Source organism: Hypomesus nipponensis, chromosome 19 (genome assembly GCF_054491055.1).
Source record: "Hypomesus nipponensis isolate SF chromosome 19, ASM5449105v1, whole genome shotgun sequence".
Taxonomy (NCBI): Eukaryota; Metazoa; Chordata; class Actinopteri; order Osmeriformes; family Osmeridae; genus Hypomesus; species Hypomesus nipponensis.
Window position 1 is genome coordinate 5,931,614 of NC_140379.1, and position 20,357 is coordinate 5,951,970.

The following is a 20,357-nucleotide window of genomic DNA, read 5'->3' on the forward strand; positions in this document are numbered from 1 at the left end:
GTTGTGAGGACTGAACTGTACTGTGTTAACACTTGACGTCCATAGGGTGCAGAGGACTGCACTTGTACAACGTAAATGAAGTGTACATGTTGACCTTTGTTTGCTAACCTTTTTAAACAGCAGTTTAATTCAACAAAAATTGCATTATTCTGGTAATGGCATTTAATGTTAGGTCATTTTTATGGCAAATTTTCTAAATTACACATTAGATATGTTTGATATAGCCTGGATAGTGCCTGCCTGGAATGCATGGTTGTTCAGATACATTATATAAGATTGAGGTTAAATATGGACTCGAAAATATGCCACAATTATTGGTTGTTATAGGGTTTCTGTCATGTTAGTTTGCAATACACTAGAATATATTGAAATAGGTACGTATCTTGTTAAAAGTATGGTCAAGCACATCTCAAGTCAGATAAGTGTAGATACTGTACAGTATTGTGATACTGTATAACCATGCAGCATGACTATGTGGCATGTCGTTTTTCCTCTTTAATCCACTTCCTACTGTTGTAACTGAAGCAGAATCTCTTCAAACAGGATTAGACTTCTAGAGAGTTCACAACAGCACACTTTGCCTGTAACTACACCAGTCCTGGTGAAACACAATGGGCTAATCACTCCTCCTGACACAGCAAACCACCACTAACAATGAAGATGTTCTGACTTGAGGCCCTTATCTCGAGGATGGGGAGACATCCTGTTAGGGGGGTAAGAAGCAGTTGGAATCCCACCCCCATCCCACCACAATTCTCTATGGTCATCTTAGCACTCATCTCAAGGGAGCTGAATTGGCCTCATGCAAACTCTATGGTGGGGGCAAAGGCAGGTCAGCGGGGCTGCATCCACTACAGCCAGCCCCAAGTAATGATGTCAGAGGGAGAGAGGGAAAGGGGAGAGGAAGGCAGAGACAAAAGGCTGATACAAAGTGCAAGCAAATATGAGGACAAGAAGTTTGTGAGGGCTTTGCCCTTTTTGGTTCTCATTTAACATTCAGTATACAATACACAACTGCAAGGGGAAAGTAAACTACTTAATGAATGAGATTGTGGGGAAAGAACTTTGATTACAGAATTTGTCACAAAGTAGGTTGAGTGATTCTAAGAACAATAGACTGATTTTCTTATGTGAATATCTAAATATATGGTATATATAGCAGCTTTATAGCAGACTTGTCCAAAATAACACATTTAAAATGTATTGGTTTTTGCTGCAGTAGAAGTAGCATTGATATAGCTATCATCATACAACCCTTTGGTTTTAATAAACATTGCTTTTTTGGTCTTCAGCTCAACCCAGACATGAATGTCTTTCACTTCTTTCAGACTCCAGGTCCACCTCGACCCTCAACACACGTCCCTCCTGTTGCAATGGAGTTCACTGACAGAAAAATAAGTTTAACATTCAAGTTGTTCTTGGCCAGAGAAATTGCCTTTTAATACAAGGTAAATGGAGATAGATCTACCTATATCTGCAGTGAAGCTGACAAGCTGGTCTCCACTAATAGGTTTTTCCCCAGACACTTGATCTCTTTCCCTTTTAGCCAGAAAAGCAATCTCACACTTTGCATGTCTGTGAATATTAACCACCGTGCCAACACAGGCCTCTTCCCCTTTTCTCAAGGTGATCCCATCTGTGTCTATTTGGGGGCTGGGTGTACACTCAGAGCAGTCTGCAGCTATGATGGTCTCCACACCGACTGAAAATCCTTTACTTTGCCTTCTTAGTGAACATCCACGGAGACTTATTACAGCATCTGTCTGCCACTGAAGCCCTTCAGACCACCCGGAACGTTCTTGATCGTCACACTGTAATAAATGTCTGCGAGGAGTTGTTTTGAAACGTGAAACGACCGGAGAAGGTAATCATTTGACGAAAATATACTTTTTGACATCCCATTTAGAACTAGTGAGGGCCAGATCACAGGTGTACAGCCATTTGAAATGAAAGCAGATCAGTTAGGATGGTTTTATGGATCTGGAGGCGACTACTTGCGTAGGAAATCTGCCTCCAAATGCCTCGGTTAGTAGAGTCTGAGACATAAACGGTCACGTCTCAATCAAACGAAAACATGTGAGAAATACAGGTGTTCGAGAGAGATAGAGAACGGCAGTTTGAGAGGCAGAGAGAGAGAGAGAGAGAGAGAGAGAGAGAGAGAGAGAGAGAGAGAGAGAGAGAGAGAAAGAGAGAGAGAGAGAGAGAGAGAGAGAGAGAGAGAGAGAAAGAAAGATAGAGGTGAGAAAGAAAGAGGGAGGGACAGCAGCTCTTTCTCTGAGCTATGCAGAGATAACACAGAGGTCTATGATTCCCCAGTGGTTCCTAGAATACCTTTAGCACTCTAATTAAATCACGACAAATTGGCAGGACCCACCTAACCACCAGAGAAGAAATAATTCCACACACCGTAGTGCTTTAACTTGCCCTTCTCCCCTGCTGTGGCCATAAGTCAGACTGGACTTTTAAATAGGAAAAACGATGACATCACTGAGGGGCCGAAGTAGCCACACAAGCGCGCTCAAAACTTAGCAGACGTTTGGTGTACCTGTGGAACACATGATCTGTGAGTTCTGCAAGTTCCGTTGGAGGACAAAGCCAAAGCCAACATGTCACCCAGGCCATGTCATGTTGCTGCACATGTAAAACTGACCAGTGACCATTTCTGAAAACGAACATTAGGACCCCTAGCATGTGACTGGTGGGTGGTAGCAGTAAGAGAGCAGGGATTTTTCATCCTCCTCATCCTCTCAGCCCACCAGGACACAACCTCAGATGAGCCATCTGGGCCGGGTGTCGAGTCACCTCACCCTGAGGTCCACACGCACATTTGGGGAGCAGCCAAATCTACGGCATATGCTTCTGCCTCTGTGTCTGGCAAACACACTCTGATCAGGAGTGAGAGAGGGGGGGGAGAGAGAGAGGGTGCATGAAGTGAGATCATCCCCACTGCTATCCTAGATTCATTACTGTGGTCTGGGAGGGAGGGGTTGGGGAGAAAGAGGGGAGGGTTGAGGGCCCAAAACACACCTCCGCACCTGTTCAGGTAGGCTCTATGCTGATGAGAAGGCAGGTAACCTGGTAGGCTGGTACTGTTACTGTCAGGCACTACGGCTCAAGTGAAGTTTTGGTCTTCATTCTGTAGTGTAGGGTTATCTTGCATTTACTGTAAGCCTTGGGAAATGACTGCTGTAGTACAGTATCGAACCATGAGAGAGCACAAGGTTGTGACCAAAATGTGTGTGCCATCCCTCCAGCTCTCCCCACTTTGGTCTGCTTTCCCGCCATCCCACACTGGGAAAAGCTGAAATGCAAAAAAAAAACAAAAAAAGAACAAACAAACAAAAACAGCTTGATGACTGGAGCGAGTGGGCAGCAATGAAAGTGCTGAACGCAAACCCACGCCACCTTGGTCCTCCCAGCTTCTCCTGGACAGGAAGATAGATGGCCTGAACTCTATTAATAACTGCACTCCACTTACCATGGCTCCAAAACTGCTAACACTGCAAGTGCCCCCTGATGCTAGCTAGAACAACCACCCACACAATGTCGCCCACTTCTGCTGATAGACATGCTACATTAGGCAACAATGCAGCAAAAGTGTGCTTAAAATCTCTGACGCACACCTTCCCCCCTCCCTCCGTAATGCAAGGACCCATGGTTCCTAGTATCGCTGTTGCCCTTGGCTGGTGGGAATGTATTTAAAAGGGATGGCGACGAAGGAACAAAGTAGACCTTTTATTGACATTTAATTCAGTGATATTCATCATCAGATGGCAATGGTGTGCAGATGTGGGAGAGAGACAGAGAGAGAGGGAGAAAGAGAGAGAGAGAGACAGAGAGAGAGAGAGAGAGAGAGAGAGAGAGAGAGAGAGAGAGAGAGAGAGAGAGAGAGAGAGAGAGAGAGAGAGAGAGAGAGAGAGAGAGAGAGAGAGAGCGAGTATCGAAATGTACACAGGCATCAGAGAAGGAGCACTGCCTGCCTTAATGACATGTGACAGCCAGGCATAAACTTGAATATGAAGTGAACCATGATTACAGACGATTAGATAACAATCACTACACAGTGCAGCGAGAGAGCTTTCGTTCCTCCCCTTTCTTTCAGCGCGTGTGCCCATGTGTATGTGTGCCTTCACGCTTGTGTGCTTGTCTATGTGGACGTGCACGTGCACGCGCGTGTCTGTGTGTGTCTGTGTGTGTGTGTGTCTGTGTGTCTGTGTGTGTCTGTGTGTGTGTGTGTGTGTGTGTGTGTGTGTGTGTGTGTCTGTGTGTCTGTGTGTGTCTGTGTGTGTGTGTGTGTGTGTGTGTGTGTGTGTGTCTGTGTGTCTGTGTGTGTGTGTGTGTGTGTGTGTGTCTGTGTGTCTGTGTGTGTCTGTGTGTGTGTGTGTGTGTGTGTGTGTGTGTGTGTGTGTGTGTGTGTGTGAACGACTGCTTATCCCGCCTCTGAATCCCCATGTGGAGTGGGGGCAGTGCGTACCAGAGATAACAGAAAGGTCAACTCCACCTTCACAATGCTATGGGCTATGATATGCAAACATGGCCGATGGTGGGTGCTTCATCATACAGGCAGGTTGACATGAGAGCCTTTCTCTTGATTAATTCCCACCGCCTCATTCTCCACTACAGTACATGTCTCTGAAACTCACACCAGCCTCTTTGCGCGATAAAATCCATTCTTTGTTCATCAAACACTTGCGCAGGTCCCTATTCCCACGCTCTGTAAAAAAATTACACAAACAATAAAACAATTTTAAAACTATAAAATTGATTCAGTACATAAGAATGGGGCTGAATTCGTTATGTGTACCTGATTGGGAAGGAGCGAATGAAATTGAATTTTTCACGAAATCAATACGACAGACACCCAATTTAAGACTTCTGGCTGTTTTGACTTTCTATAGAACAGATATACCAGAGACTAAACCAGTTCAGGAGAGTAGTAGCTTAATCTCTCTCTCTGAATATATCAGTTTTCAATGATCACATACCGCAAATGTTTTTCACAGAAAGGAGTGCATGGACATGATACTCTGCCAAGAAAAATCCATCCAAACCAGCCACTGTAGAATCACTGTCCACTCAATGAACCTCATCCAGTGAACCGTCCCTATGTTGATTAAATATTTGTTCCTCAATTTGAAGTGCACAAATACACACACACATCCACACACACAAGCGCACACACAAATTGTCGCTATGTCTGATGCTTCCCTCCATCCCATGCATAATACAACAGCCCCACACAAACACACACACACACAGTCCTACACACAGACACTCACACACTCACTCTATTACAATCACACTCCCTCATGACCAGGCAGAGCCAATGAGTCTCTCCGAGAAACAGCCTGGGAAGGCAATCCACTTTCCTGGGGGAAGTCAGTGGAGCAAAGGACACATCCCTCTCAAGGTACATTATCATGTTGATGGCCATGGACGGCCCTCGCCTGCGTCCGTCTCCATTCTTACCAACCTCACTTCATCATTTCCTGCGGCAATGTAAAAAAGCCTGATTTCCTTCCTTCATCATTTCCTAAAGGTGAGCCACCCTACAGTGTGTCCTAGTAAGCCCGGCCTAGAGGGTCCCGTTCTGAACACAGGCACGTTCCCATGTACAGGTTAACTAAAGCACTTGAAAGAGAACGCAACTTGGCCGGCTTGTTTTGCGCATTATGTTCTACTGTACTGGATGAGATGCTTCACAACAAGGCTGACCACTGCACACAGCCTTGTGAACCCTGCTGTGGATGTGAAGATGCTGCGCGGACGCACGCTGTGTTGCTGAGTGACACTGGGGCCAGGCTTGCTGCTGTTATCCGGCAGCAGCAGATCAATAACCAGAGGAGACGGAAACACCCGCGTTAGCACTGGGAGCCCGGCGCTGCTGAAGCCCACAGAAGAGGATGTCAAGACCTGGAGGACGGCAGCCGACTGCCTGATTGACTGACACATTTGCATGAAGCGTTCTTGGCTATGTCTCCATACTGCAGAGTGGCTTCCTGGAGAAGCAAGTATCGAGACTCTGTCATCAGAGGTAAGGTCACCTGTCATGGGTTATTTTCAACAAGAAGAGGGAGAACACCAGCATATGAAGTCACCTCTATAGTCAGGCCCTTATTTCTTCCTGAACACCTTCAGAAACCAACCAACTGCGGAGCAGTGCTTAAATGCTCCAAACCATAACTACAGTGCTGATGGAGAATTCAAACGCAGTCATGATACTGTAATTACGATGAATGCAAAAAATTAGTGTTCCATTTAAGATATATACCGGAGATATAACGCGATACTGTGCTCTATAATCTGGAGCTCATGCCTCATGGATTTAACAGGAATTTTATTAGACCTTTTATTAGACCTTTAAAATCTTGGTAAGAGAATTTTATACTAGGAGAAATGTTTTACTCATGGCCATGATAGAAAACGCCTTCCTGTAGTAGTGCTAGCTACTGTATGATAGGACATCTGAATAATAGGTCAAATCACCTATAAGGAAACAAATACCTACACCTGTTTCCATAGATTTCACACATAGTAAAGGAATGCATTCTTGATATTTCCATTTCTCAAATCTGTTTCCAAACCGCCCTTTAAAATAAGAAACAAGAACGCCACCCAAAACGAGTGTGTCATCCGGGCACTGGAGTCACAGCGTCAACACAGCCAAACGCACAGCGGCCTCCCATAATGTGCCGTCACTGTGGTTACGTGCGACAGTGACCGGGAACGGGGCAAACGAGGGGCCGTGGTGTGTGTGTGAGAGAGCCCTCGCTGTGACAGCAGTAATGTGTTAGTGTCAGCAGTGCCCACTGTTGACAGTGCGTCTGTGGGACCCATCTGTCCGGTACCGGGCGGGCCAGCACCAGACTCAGCGAAGTGAGACTGGTGTCAAACGGAGGGACTTGGAAGAGGCGTTCTGGATCCCATCCTCCAGCTTATGGTGTTTGTGTGTGTCCCATGGAGGCGTCCCAGTCAGACACTCGTCTGAGTCATTGTTCCTGGACAGGATGTAGGTGCGCTGACCAGATATGAACCGTGCACATGAAAATCTGCTAATACTGTGACTAATGAAATGGACAGCTGGAATGTGAGCTCATATCCACATGCCCAGCCAGAATATCTACACTCGCACTGAAAAACATGAGCCTATTATAAGTATCGTACATTACAGTGCCATTACAGACGGCTGGGAGAGTGTTGCTGTATTTTCCGAGATTTGTTATGGTCTGCATTAGAAATACAGCGCCTGTGACATCAAGAGAAATGAAAAAGCAAAAAGCGACTATGTGTTTGAACTTTATATGCCTTAAGGTCTTTTAAAAATACACTTGTTGGGAAAAAGATTGGGAATGATCCCAGGACCCAAAAATGTGTATTAATGACTTCCCACCTTGAAAATGGAAGAAAAAAAAAAAGAAATCTAAAATATCTCCATAAAATGACCTATTCAGGGGTGGAGAATATGAGATGTAATGGTGTAATTCAATATAATGTCATGTATAATTACGCAGTGCATCAGCCATTTCAGGGTATGAAGGCTGACATAGTCTCTGGGAGGCCACTCTGAGGATCATGCCATGTACAATGTCAATTATAGTAATGATATAATTGGTCAACAGAGAGAGAGAGGAGGGCCGATGTTCATTCTGACATGATTAATTGATCCTGCTTAACTTACTGCAGCCACTGCTCAGCCCAGGGCTCCTCGCTTATTGAAAATCATATTCTATTGTGAGAAGCCGAGCCAAGCCACCAAGTCATGCACTTGGGGATAAGGAGTAACATTGTAAACTACACAAGACATTTACCATACTATGAAGTACTAACTGTCCTGATAATCAATTATTTCCAACAACTTGTACAGTTGTGTTGTGTAGCGTGATAGCTGAGGTCCCTGACAAAGGAGCAGACTGTGATGAATTATGAATAGAGAGCTGTCTGACTGAGCACAGGGAAGAGAGAGACCTGATTTTTCTAGCGGACTGGAGCAACTCAGTCTCTGGATGCATTCCTTGGTTCAGGAAGCCTGGCATTCTCACCCTTCCCGGTTGTCGTCCTCGTCCAGGTTGGAGAGGAGTTGGGAACCGGCCAGTGAGAGGTCCAGAGCGGCCAGGGGCAGGTCACGGTAGCCGAAGCTGACCAGCTGTACAGGTGCCAGGCAGGGGTTCTCCTCTTCCCCAGGCTGGGAGATGATCTCCAGGTCGGACAGGCCAGGGTGCTCCTCCTCCCTAGATAAACACACACATGGGAATGGAACACACACGGCCTGACATTAGATTCCAGAACCCAAAAATGGTCTAGCATTAAGTGTGGCCAAGTTTGAAGTCTGAACTCATATAACTTTGAGACAAACAAAGAGAAAGAAAGAAAGAAAGAAAGAAGGAAAGAGATGATGATCAGAAGAACAATCAGAGGCCACAAATGTGCTTCAAAAAGAGTACAAACAAGCCACCTAGCATTATTGAAGACTTGAGAGAGAATCCTGACCCTCTTTCTGCTTGGGTGGAGAAGAGCAGAATGACAATGAGAACACAATGAGCATATCCAATTATTTAACATGGATTATTGTCTGATATGCATGAATACTCCTGTTTGTGCTGGAATAGAAATTGAAATGATACAAACACTGGCTGTTATTGAATATGAAGCTTGGCTGGCTCAAAAGAACAAACATCTACTTAAAAGCCTAATTTCTGCGTGGAAATACAATGTTATTTTTTTTACATAACACATCATTTTATCAAACAAGCAAATATACAGACTGAGAAACAACATTAACAGATTTGTTTTTTCAGATGAAGAAAACAAAGCACACACTCAAGACTAATTTCAAAATGATCAACATTTAACAATGTAGCGGGTATTTTAATTCAAAACAACCTACTATCTACTCTCCTCCATTGACCTATGTAACAGTGGACTTGTAATGATCTTTGTACATTAAGCTTTTGGCAAAGCCATTTTCTCGGAGCAAAGACAGCTTCAGAAACAAACACATAAATGGTCAGCAACGATCCTGACAGGGAGCCCGTGATGCTCGGGGCTTGGTGTGTGTCAGATCTGTGAATGACTGCTTGCAGCAAATGTGTAAAAATAGCTCGCTATTGCTGCATTTTCACATGCGTCTTGTTAGCGAAGCATGGACAGGCCTGGCAGTGGCGGTTTATGTGTGAGTAGCCCTGCATTGGCGAGGGTATTCTATTACGGGGCCTGTGCTAAAGAGCCCCGTGTTCCAACGGCCTCAGTTGTGTTTAAAGCTGGGCCATCTCCACAGAGCATGGAGGTGGAAACAAATGGGGCCCTTCGCTGTGTGCAGCTGCAGACTGTGTGCCCTGTGGTGCATATTTTTAGACCAGAGCAGATGCTGGTGTATCATGTCTGCCGTGACGTTCCTCGCCTCCCTTTGTCAGCTGAGTGGATCCCAGCTTCCCCCACAAACGTGGAGGAACCGGAGAGGAGAGGAGGAAGAGGAAGCGATAGGAGAAAGGGGGAAGAGGCAGAAAGGACGTAGGAGGAGTAGGCGGAGGAGGATGGGGAAAAAATGGAAAAGAGAGTAGGAGGAAGGGATGAGGAAGGAGAAGAGGGCAAAAGGTTGGAATACAAGAAATCTCCCACTGGCTCTATGTCAGTGACAGGCCTCTCTCAGCAGGTCAGAGAGGAATTCGGCTCCTCTGCGTTTGCTTTCATTTCTACTGTGCTGCGTTGGGCTGTGCTGCGTTGGGCTGTGCTGAGCTATGCTGGTGCTGTGCCTTTAGGCTGTGCAATTATGAGACTTCATGGGGCTGTAGGGCCTTGATTTAGCAGGTCAGAGAATGCTCCAGTTCTCACTGCACTGCACTCTATCTGATCCCCACTGCTGGTTCTGGGGAAGACACTAAGGAACAGAAAAGAATAGTTCATTCTGAGATGTCTCGCACAGTGGTGAGAATAATATTATGTGGATGTTTCCTGCAGTTATCGTTACAAATGTCATCTTTCTTGGCACCCAGCTGACTTTTCCTTTTTCTGCTTCTCCTCCTCCTCCTCTTTGTCCCTCCTCCTCCTCCTCTTTGTCCCTCCTCCTCCTCCTCTTTGCCCCTCCTCCTCCTCCTCCTCTTTGTCCCTCCTCCTCCTCCTCTTTGTCCCTATTCCTCCTCCTCTTTGTCCCTCCTCCTCCTCCTCTTTGTCCCTCCACCTACGGGTCCTCCTCCAGTCCCACTTCACAGTCCACCTCCTCCACATCCCGTCAGCCCATCACAAACACCCTGACAAAAGGCGACCTTGAGTGCCTGAAACTATCAGAGGGGTCCATCTTGCCTTGTTTTATACAGTAATCTGAAATAAGGTCAACATTAAAGGTCATCTGATGGGCTCAGGAGGGACGTGTGCTGTTGCAGACCAGCACCACCAGCAAGACAGTGAGGGTCTGGTTAGTGAGGGTGGGGTGGGAGAGAGGGTGGGGGGGGGGAGTAGCCTGTGAGGCCCCCAGGGCTGATCCGATCTCCGCTGTGACTCACTACAACCTTCCCACAAGGACACAGGGCGGAGACCACACTAGGAGCATTGGCCCTTTCACACAAAAACGACAAACACAAGCTCAAATAAAGCACCAGATGCATGCGCATGTAGGTATACGTGCGTTTGTGTATTGGCACAGATTTATATCTGAACACACTCACACACTACTGAACACAATTACAAACTAAAACACTCCAGGTATACCAAGTAGGTGACCACAAAGTCGCAAAAAGAGTTATGTCTTTAAGCAAGATAATGTCTGGAACTATTCAAAGTATGCCTACATTAAATGTCTGGCTCATGAAACAGATTAAGGTCAAGTGGCACATACAATCTGAACAAGGCCCAATCTCTCTCCTTTTTGCACGGCCCCCCACTTCAAAATGTTAATGTTTTGAGTGTGTTTGTTTGAAAGCAAGCAAAGCTTTATTTTTGGGCTCATGACTAATCCCTACTTAATATGCTCCCCTCTGACACTGTTGTCTGTTTTGTGACCAAGTGCAGACCAACCTTGGGGAGGAAATGACAGGTAAGTACAATAATTCACCCTTGAGTCAGCGCACTATGCTGGAGATCCAGTACAGCATGTCTTAGAGTGAAACCCAGAAGCTAGACTGCTAAAGAGATGGCCCTGAGGATTTCCAACTGTTAGTTCATGAGACAATGACACATCACCAGGCCCAGTAGGGAAAATCCACAAGGCCAGTGTGTAAACTTGAGAGAATATGATATATTTTGTATTTAGATCTCCATAGAAAATACTCCCAAGCACACTACATCTTGTACCCCCGTCTCACAAACCCAGGCTGCTACTTCAGCCTTCCGACCTTCATCTATTTCAACTTGGCCCCCATCCCAACTGATCATCACTTGCTACCTAATCAGTCATGGCAGACACAGGCTGTCTGTCCAGAGCCCCAGAATCACATTCCGGCACTATAGCATCCTGTGATAGGGCTTGGTGATTGGGCTGGTTGCCAGTACATTTTAGACCAGTTTGCTGGTTCAATCCTGCCAAGACTCTGTAGTTATAGGAAAAGCCCAATAGTCCGAAATGCTATTTAGGGTGAAACACAGAGGCTCCCTTGGGGGCGAGGGGGGAGGGTTTTTGCACACACACATAACCTGCCCCCTCAGCCAAATCATAGAATAAGAACTGTTCTGGGTCAGGTATGAAAGGTCATTGTGTGGCATAATTGGCTCAGGGCAGTCCACTGACCAAACAGAAGGTCACGCAACTTGGGGGCAAGACCAATGTCCTTAAACGGACGTCGGCAACTTCTCTGCTCTTGACCTTCAACCCTGTGCATTTAGAATAACATCGAGCCTTAGGAAATAGGAAACTTCATCTGTTACATTTTCTTGCAGGCACGGAAATAAATGTTCTGCGTTTCCCCCTTCTTAATGGGCTGCCCAAGTAGAATGATTTATCACTTATACAATTCGAAGAATGTATTAATTCAATTAATAAAGATCCATGGACATTGAAATATCTAAAAGTTAGGACTTTATATTTGTACGGTCACAGTTTGTCTTAATTTGCACCCCCCACCTCTCCACTTCACGAGCGTTACACTATCAACACACACACCTTCAAGTAGACCTGAATGTAAAGGACACATTTCGTACAGCTAAGCACATCTGATCTTGCCAAGAAAACCCCTCACAGAGCAGCTGTCCACTGGCCTCACCAGGTGTTGAGGAGAACATTGGCGTAGCCAGTCATCACTGTGAGTCAGTGTCAGTTTCAGTGTCAGAGGAGTTGTGGTTGGGACCTTCTTCAATCAGGGAGCCCACAGCACTTCTGACCATGCAGAAATGCTATCCTCTAAGTATAAAGCTCAAGTTCACCAACAATACGTTTGAAATTATAAGTGAATTTCAAATGGACTCATTCACAACATCTCCACTGACATTACACATACATTCTTTGGTTCATCAATCAGGATGTCAGGAATTATGAATCAAACAGAAAGTAGTTACAGACTAGACATTTCCAAATTATTCCTATGAAAGTGTCTTCAAAGCCCAGATTGGACCCTGACGCCTGTCATAGAGATTCCTCTCACAGATTGCATATTATCCTGTATAACAGAAAACGCAACCCAAGCATTCCCCTTGTAATGCTTTTGAAAAGAGCCAATTAGAGGCATATTAGCCTGCTCATCGAGTGCGTTTACGAAGGCAGACAGACACCATGTGCTTGTCAACTCCTGCACACTGAACAAAAGAGGCAGAACCCTGGCTCCGACCTCCCCACCCTCCTGTTGGCATTGAATAAACAACTGGGTAAACAGCAACGTGGAGAGAAAGATGAATGGTTGCTGTCCTGCACCGAGAGCCCTTTAGAATCTCAACACGACCGGGGACCACAGATACGCAGTCGCCACAGAGTTCGCCAGTGAGTGGAGGATCAGCGTGACACAGACTCGAACACCCCCCCTTCCTCTCCTACTGGCAGAGTGCACACGGGGAGGCCAGGCTGGTGCTATGGATTTGGTCAATAGATTATAGGGTCAGGAGCCACTTCCCTGTGTGCTTCCTCGGGCTGCAGTAATAAATGGCAAGGTAAAAAAAATGGAGAGAGGAGGAAACTCCCATTTTTTTTCAGGGGAAGTGAAAGGGTGGAATAGTTAATGAGGACTTCCACAGCGCTACCCTGGTGTTCTCTGGTTGAAACATGGTAAGTCGCCCTGTGGGACTTGGGTTGAAAGTGTGGACATTTAGTACTCAGAGGGGGACAAGGGGTCAGTTGTGTCTGGCAGGCGGGGAACTGAGCACAGGTCATGTTATTAGAGGAAGAAAGAAAGAAAGACGTTGAAAGAAGAGGGGAGAGGGAGAAAGTGAGACGGCAGGTGTGCAGTACTTACCCAGGGTTTGCCATATTTGTGGGTGATGGTGAGAGGAGAGAAGAGTTTGTCTATGCACGGTTTCCAATCTGTTCCACCTTTCCTAGATCCTGTCTTCGCCACACCTGATAGACACAGCTCTCATGTTGAACCTGGGGAACCCAGATGAAGAGCAACTTATAATGGCAACATGTCCTTTTGCACTACAATATGTTTTCTTCTATCTCTCTCTCACACACACACACATTTCCTCACAAACACACTTTTTTATCTCTGTCTCTCTCACACACTACGTTTGAGGCTATTTCTACGTATGTATCTAATGACAAGCACCACAGTATGTCATACTACCGCAATACAAACACGTGCTTTTACTTGTAACAGGCCAGGTCATATTCATGGCCATACACGTAAAGTAGAATTAATAAGCTTGAGTGAATAGCGCTGACGGGTAGACTGGGGGCAGTGTAAAATAAGTGCCTGTTTTATCTTAGGGTAACCTACGAGGATACAGTACTATATGACACCGACAAAACTAGACCAATCTCAAGACTTGACTCAGTTACAGCATATTGAAAGACCAGAAAGAGAGTACGATGCAGTTCGAGTCCTCATTCTACACTGGGGAGCCCCGAGAAAGTAGAATCAATTATTCAGTTGGACCAAACGACCTACCTGTCTTGATTTACATTGTTGACAGTCTAATCGTGTCTCCCGTTGTCCCGTGCTGATGATGATGTCTCCCTCGGTGATGATCAGCGTAAGTGAAGCACCAGCCTCGCAATGTGTGGGCTGCTAGCTTTAGCACTTTCTCTCTTGAAAAGCACCCCTTCCGATGCCGCTTCAGCTGCTGCTTAGAATCCAATGCAAAACGAGAGTACTCGAGACTTAATGTAAGCATCGTCATTCAGCAAGATCGAATGAAGTGTCTCTGACTGACCAAATAACCAGCTAACTGCATCCTTGCGCGTGGAGTAGAACGTTGTGTGCACTCTGCTCCGGATTCGCTACTGAGGGTTTCCCCCGCGAGCGCAGCAGGGACTCCTGCAGCCGAATATAGACCTCAGAAAGGAGCTGTCCAGGTGCTGAATTTGTGATCAACCTCGAGCTGTACTCGTGATACCCCTCTAGAAGCAGTTTGAGTAAATAATATTTCCAATCAAACCCCATCGAAACATTGTCGTTCGCGCGCGGCATAACATTTGCATGACTTTGGTCACGATCAATTAGATCTGAGAAAAAAAATAATCTCCAAAGACACCAAAATAAACGATGAATTTACCCGCACATGTTTCTATGATTATGCCGTCTAGAATGCCTCTCAGTATAGCGTATTTTATGTTTCTTAAATATAAAAAAAAAACTATGCGAACATAAATTGCCTTCATACCAATTGGCTTAACCGTTTGTCATTCAACAGGATTAGCCAGTCGATGGTTAAAACGTAGTCTACATCAATCAAATTCAGAACGTCTCCGTAGCCCGTTTCGATCATGCCTGGTCCTGTGCTGAACCAAGCATACTTACAGGATAGGTTTTGCGTGTAGAAATAAAGAAAATTATTGATATAATTCAGACGGAAATTAGATCAATAATTGTCTTTAATTTTATAAAGGTATATGGTACAAAAGCAACTTAAATAGCGGCTGTCATTTATTGAGGCGAGAATGAAATACATCAGAATTTGGCACATATAGAAAATAAGAGGTTAACTTCAACAATTTGCTCAGTCATATATATATTTACAGATTCACGGTACAGTTGAACCGTTTTAAAAGATTGTGTAAAAGTAATGGAAAATTGTGAGGTCTATAACAATGTTGTTCTAAATGACTAATATAGATTCATATAAATGAGAAATCAAAATGTGAGGCCCAATTTATATTGGTTAGTCAATTGCACATTGATTTCAAAACATCAAAATTGTGTTTACGTGTAGCCTATACAAAACGTTATTCCTCAGTACTGTCATCTTAACAAAACAGAAACAGCATACTATATGAAAAAGGTGCAAACTTGAATGGCTCATGAGGGGAAGATTTTACATGAACCAAAATATCTAATTACAAATAGGTTTTGTGCAAGTAGGTTTCAGTCTCATTATCTAAATGTTAAGACTTGATCTGATAGGCTTGAAAAAAAAAAGTTTCACAACAAACTAATGTCTTCTGCATCATTATGCCACATCAAACCTCCCTTTTTTTGTACTGACATAGTTCAGTATATCCACTATGCTCACATCAGAGTGGAATACCCTACCCTGTGGACAGAAGAATAATTCAAGTGAAACCAGACCAGAAAATACAACCGTAAAACATTTAGTTCCAAAGTATTACCACATGTTTTGACCGGCTCACATGGAAAGATCCAAAGAGAGCGACGATGGAAGGTTCCACCACTTAAATAATCGTGTGAGTCTTCTTAGGTAGAATACGTTTTGAATATCTAAGATTCCTGTGAATGTTACACAGGGAGAAAATATATAAATGCCTTTATACATGAAGGGAAAACACTCAGATCTAGACAGTCTTGATTTGTGCAAAAGCTCTTTTCCAATATTGCCAGACTAAAAGTGCCCATTCTGAAATCTTTAGTTTGGGGTTTAATGTATTTGTGTAGACAACTTATCTGACCACACGTCCAACAAACAATCTGGTCCAGAGTACAAGTTGGATATGCTTGGAATATGTGCATTACACAGGGGGGCAAATATACATTTATATATTTTGTACATGGAGAACTCCCCATAAACCCTAACATGACAGAGGAATGAGATAATATCCGCATTTATAAGAATAACAAGAATAGTTTGTATTCAGGTCTTAAAACTACAACGCAAGATTTGAACTAAGGTCATAACTTGAATTAAATTGGGTAGAACACAATTTTGCCAGAATTAACTTGAGTTGAATGTTGTAACTGGGCAAACACAAGCTTGAATAGTACAGCTATGATACATCAATAGCACCATCGTCTACCATTGGCTGTGAGGCGACACAACATTATCTCCATATCGTTGTTGCTTCGGATGTCTGTGCCTGAGAGACACGCAGGTCCAGTCGCTGCAGAGCCAAGCTCAGCCTAGGTGAACCAAAGTCATTACGGTGGTGTATCCGTGCTGCAGACTGTCAGTGTCGGTATCGCGCAGCGTGTAGTCCTCTTTGACAATGCGGTCACAGCCAATCTCTCCGTTCCCGAAAAAGCCAAAGAGGGGGATGTTAGGGAATACCTTACGGAAGGTGTCGGCCTCCACGTTGCGCTGGTTGTTGTAGTAGTTGTGGCCGCGGCCCACGCAGGCGAACATGAAGCCCAGGGTGTTCCTCTCGGGGAGGTTGGCTGCCTTCAGCCTCTGGATGGTGGCCTCGGCCGCCTTGGGGCTGCTCACGTCCTGCTCCAGGAGGACCGAGGCACCCTGGATCTTGGGCCCGCTCAGGGCCAGCCCCACTACACCGTATGAGCCCTGGTTACAGCTACACAGAAGGGGGACAGACTAAAGTCATTTAGCAGTAGGAGGTTATCCTATAAAGGGCACAGCAAACACAGAACTGAATAAATTAGCAACTAAGAAAATCCTGGGTAAGAAGGTATCGATACACAATATAAAAATGATTCACAGAATTTTAGCACTGATCATCCTATAGTCTGAACTGAGTGAGTCTATAACAGACCATCCTCTTGCCGGGGCAAAGACATTCTCCACGTGTCCTCCAGCTATGAGAGCCTTGCTCTTGGCCAGAGGCTCCAACACCTGGTTGAGGAAGCGAGCAGCACCAGACTTGTAGGCCTCGTAGCCAAACAGCAGGACCACTCGCAAGTCAGGGTTGTCCACCAACCCTGGAGGGATGTGAGAGCAGGGACAGGTGAGACATAAAGATGACTAAACTTGATGAGTTTAAATTTAATCAAACAAATTCTGGCTAATGAGCAAGACAAACGAAATGCTAGTTCAGAGTGGCTATTCAGATAACTTCAATGTGCAACACACCTGCTTCTTCCAGGGCTGTCTGGGAGATGGTCTGTTTGCAGAAGTGGAAGGGTCGTATGTTGACTCCATCCATGCTGGGGAACATGATGGCATAGCCTGCCTCCCCCTCCTGGTGCTCCTGGGGAGGACCAGAGTGGGAGCCACTGGGAGTTACTGGAGGGAGGGTAGAAAAAAAAAATATATATATATATATTACTAATATCTTTCTCTTGATTCAGTGCATCTTTTCAGATGAAAAAAAGCAGCACTTGCACTTTTTCCTAAATCTGTGTTCTAAATTAAATCAACTATATATTAGGGCGCCGGCTTAACATTGCTTGGGATAAACTGCGGTTGACTCAATCTCCATCAATGCTTTAAGGAGATTGAGAATCCGTTTCCATTTCATTCAAGTCAAGAAAACTGACCCTGCTACGACCCAGATCCATGATGCCGCAGGGCAGCGTAACCACAAACAACCCTGTCTGCTGTTTAACCTGATAGACGAGGAGAACAGCTAGTGCATCTGAGCATGCTTGAGGGGAAACATTCTGATTCAGTGTCACTTCTACAGAGGGCTGTGATTATACACAGAAATGGGGAAGCCTGACTGGGGGCAGACAAGGCTATCTATCAGTCTAACAGCCCTGGCACTACTCTGGAGCAGAGTGAACCAACGGGGCAGGAGGAAGATTAATGTCCAACAACCCTAGCTGACAGGTGACCCATTCCTCTCTGATATGCTTAAGCGAAATGGTTAACATTCAAATACTCCACCGGAAGAGAGTGCATCATTCAGCTGCATCTGGGATAACGACTTGGTTGTCTTCAACTGACACCCGCCTCTGTTACAAATTAGCCTACAGTTCGGGAGCAGACTTCGGTTTATGTTTAAGTCAATGTATAAAAACTGCCTACACAGTGTTCTATGCGAACTTTCTACAAAAATATGACCACCTGTGCTATTAAATGTGTGTGTGTGTGGGGTGGGGAGGGGGGGTGTAAATATAAAGTCAAAATACAAAGTAAATAGAAAGTCCTGTCAGAAAATACAGCATGTGACTTATAGGAGGTAGCCAGATTGCCATCTTTGATTGGATATGAGGAAAAACTGAAACACTTACAAACAACCCCAGGGGTTGCGATGCCCATGACGTCACACCCAGTGGGGAACAGCCGACTCAGATCCTCCACTGTATCTGGACTTTGATGGCTTTTCCGTGCTGCAGTGGGGCAAGGTATACATGTATTGCCTACAGCATATCAAACTAATATAATGTTGTACAGATATTAAGGTGTATTCACACTCCCCACAAGGGCTCATCAATGAAATGTCTATGACATGTTCCAGTTGTCAATTACCTTCAAGCAGAGGCAGAACCATAGAAAATTTGCATTTTTCAAAGCACTATATTCAAAGCATGATTCGCCAGAGAAACATACCTTTCTTTTGCTTAAAGCAACAGTATTGCCCATTGAAGGTTTCACTGTCAACCATGACCAGAACTGTTTTAGGTAGCAGGAATACATTCTGAAATATAAGGTAGAAATATAAAAGATTCCTTTGAGTAATGTTTGAACACACTGCTTACTTTTGAATTCCTACAGAAAACCTATTAGTCACTGTGTGTCAACTCTCCACTGACATATCAGAAGTGCATCTTGACCGTTCAGCTATTCCAACGTGGGTTGCAATTTTTAAGTAAATTATTCTTACCTCCACTTCATCAGCCAGACTGTGACACAGAGCGTGTCCTTCTGGGTTTGACGGTCCTGAAGCTGAGATCCACGTTAGCTTCTGTTGGGTCCTTAGGACTCTACGGGCACAATTCCTCCACAGTCTGCAGACACTGCACAGTGGAGACCGACCACACAATGTCACAAGCTAACTTTTACCTTCGTTGTTCGTTACTGCCTAGCCAGCTAGCTAACTAGCTAACAGCTAACTAGCTGGGTGACACTGGCAGACAATACAGCCGGCAAACCAACGACTTGGCTGTAACGCTACAGCTTCTAATATGTCTCATTCAAAAAGGACTACGCCATACTAAAGTACGTGACTAGCTTATCTTGAATACAAATAATACTACTTGCAATTAACGATACCGTAGCTAGTTCCGTAGCTATTAGCTTGCTCCAGCCAGCTGACATAGCTAGAGCTAGCATTAACTAGCTAGCTAGCTAAGTTTGCTATACAGTCGCTCGTGAACCAATGTGTATCTTTGCAGAAGCCTACTTACCTTTCAATTCGAAGGAGTGACTTTGTTGGTACGAATGTCAATATTCTTTCAACTACTTCTGCAACATTGCTCAGTACGTATTCCGCCTTACTTTCGTGCAAAGCACCTGAAAAAAATCCATCATCCATTTTTGCTTCTCGAAATCCTTTAGCTTGAGCTACTTACTTTCACCTTTCACCCAGGCAATTCTCCAACGGAGCAGTACGACAATTAGACTACCACCGCCACCTAGTGATTTGTGCCTAACCCGCCAGCAAAGACGGTAAGACCAACTAACGACTCAAGATTGATAAAGAATTAGATAAATAAATAAAAAGCAAAATCAGTGGCATAATGTATTGAATTGAACCCTTTGCATTTAATACTTAATATTGAAATTTAAACACCCCCGAATCTCTTTAAAATGGAAATCTGAATTATTTTCAATGTAAAAAAAAAGAAAAGATTTTCGATCCCAAAATTCGAGGTTCGGAAATTCTGGTTCAAATACGAACCTGAAATAAGAACCCCTCAAATACGAAGAGTAAAGTTCAGATCCCCAAAATTCCATAAAAAATTAAATCTTCAGGAATTCAAATAGAACAAAACTCTGACAGGCAGTCATACATGCATACATGTATATCAATCATTCAATCACAGCCTGGGGTCTGAGGAGAGAGCCGGCCGGTCTGAGGCAAGCAATACTTGGTATCCATGATGTCACTGATTTGCTTCCATATAAATACAGTTCATCCAGTTACATTTAACATCTTAAAATGTTCAATTTGTTGAGACAAACATCAGAGTTTAACCCATACATAGTAGGCC

The 20,357-nt window shown here is 44.6% G+C and overlaps 2 protein-coding genes across 2 annotated transcripts in view; both read right to left on the bottom strand.

Moving 5' to 3' along the window:
* Positions 1-14,382, bottom strand: part of LOC146246700 (transmembrane protein 266-like) — a 29,747-nt gene extending 15,365 nt beyond the window's left edge. Inside the window, exons 1-3 of the mRNA XM_084682338.1 lie at positions 14,022-14,382; positions 13,368-13,498; positions 8,040-8,228 (exon numbers count right to left, since the gene is read on the bottom strand). Coding sequence (XP_084538464.1) covers positions 8,040-8,228; positions 13,368-13,381 — 203 coding nt within the window. The 5' untranslated portion in view covers positions 13,382-13,498; positions 14,022-14,382. The remainder of the gene's footprint in view (positions 1-8,039; positions 8,229-13,367; positions 13,499-14,021) is intronic.
* A 594-nt stretch (positions 14,383-14,976) lies between these two features.
* On the bottom strand, positions 14,977-19,848 carry fbxo22 (F-box protein 22). Its single transcript, XM_084682881.1, has 7 exons — positions 19,551-19,848; positions 19,028-19,160; positions 18,754-18,841; positions 18,435-18,533; positions 17,332-17,484; positions 17,015-17,180; positions 14,977-16,816 (listed from the first exon to the last, which is right to left on the bottom strand). The coding sequence occupies exons 1-7, from the start codon at positions 19,676-19,678 to the stop codon at positions 16,423-16,425; spliced, it is 1,161 nt and encodes a 386-aa protein (XP_084539007.1). The 5' UTR covers positions 19,679-19,848; the 3' UTR covers positions 14,977-16,422.
* Between the last annotated feature and the right edge of the window lie 509 nt (positions 19,849-20,357).

Coding starts and splice junctions, on each gene's coding strand:
- fbxo22 (XM_084682881.1), bottom strand. CDS start 19,678: ATGGATGATGGATTTTTTTCAGGTGCTTTGCACGAAAGTAAGGCGGAA. Junction 19,161..19,550: donor TCACTCCTTCGAATTGAAAG/GTAAGTAGGCTT, acceptor TCCACTGTGCAG/TGTCTGCAGACTGTGGAGGA. Junction 17,485..18,434: donor CGCAACCCCTGGGGTTGTTT/GTAAGTGTTTCA, acceptor CCCTCCCTCCAG/TAACTCCCAGTGGCTCCCAC.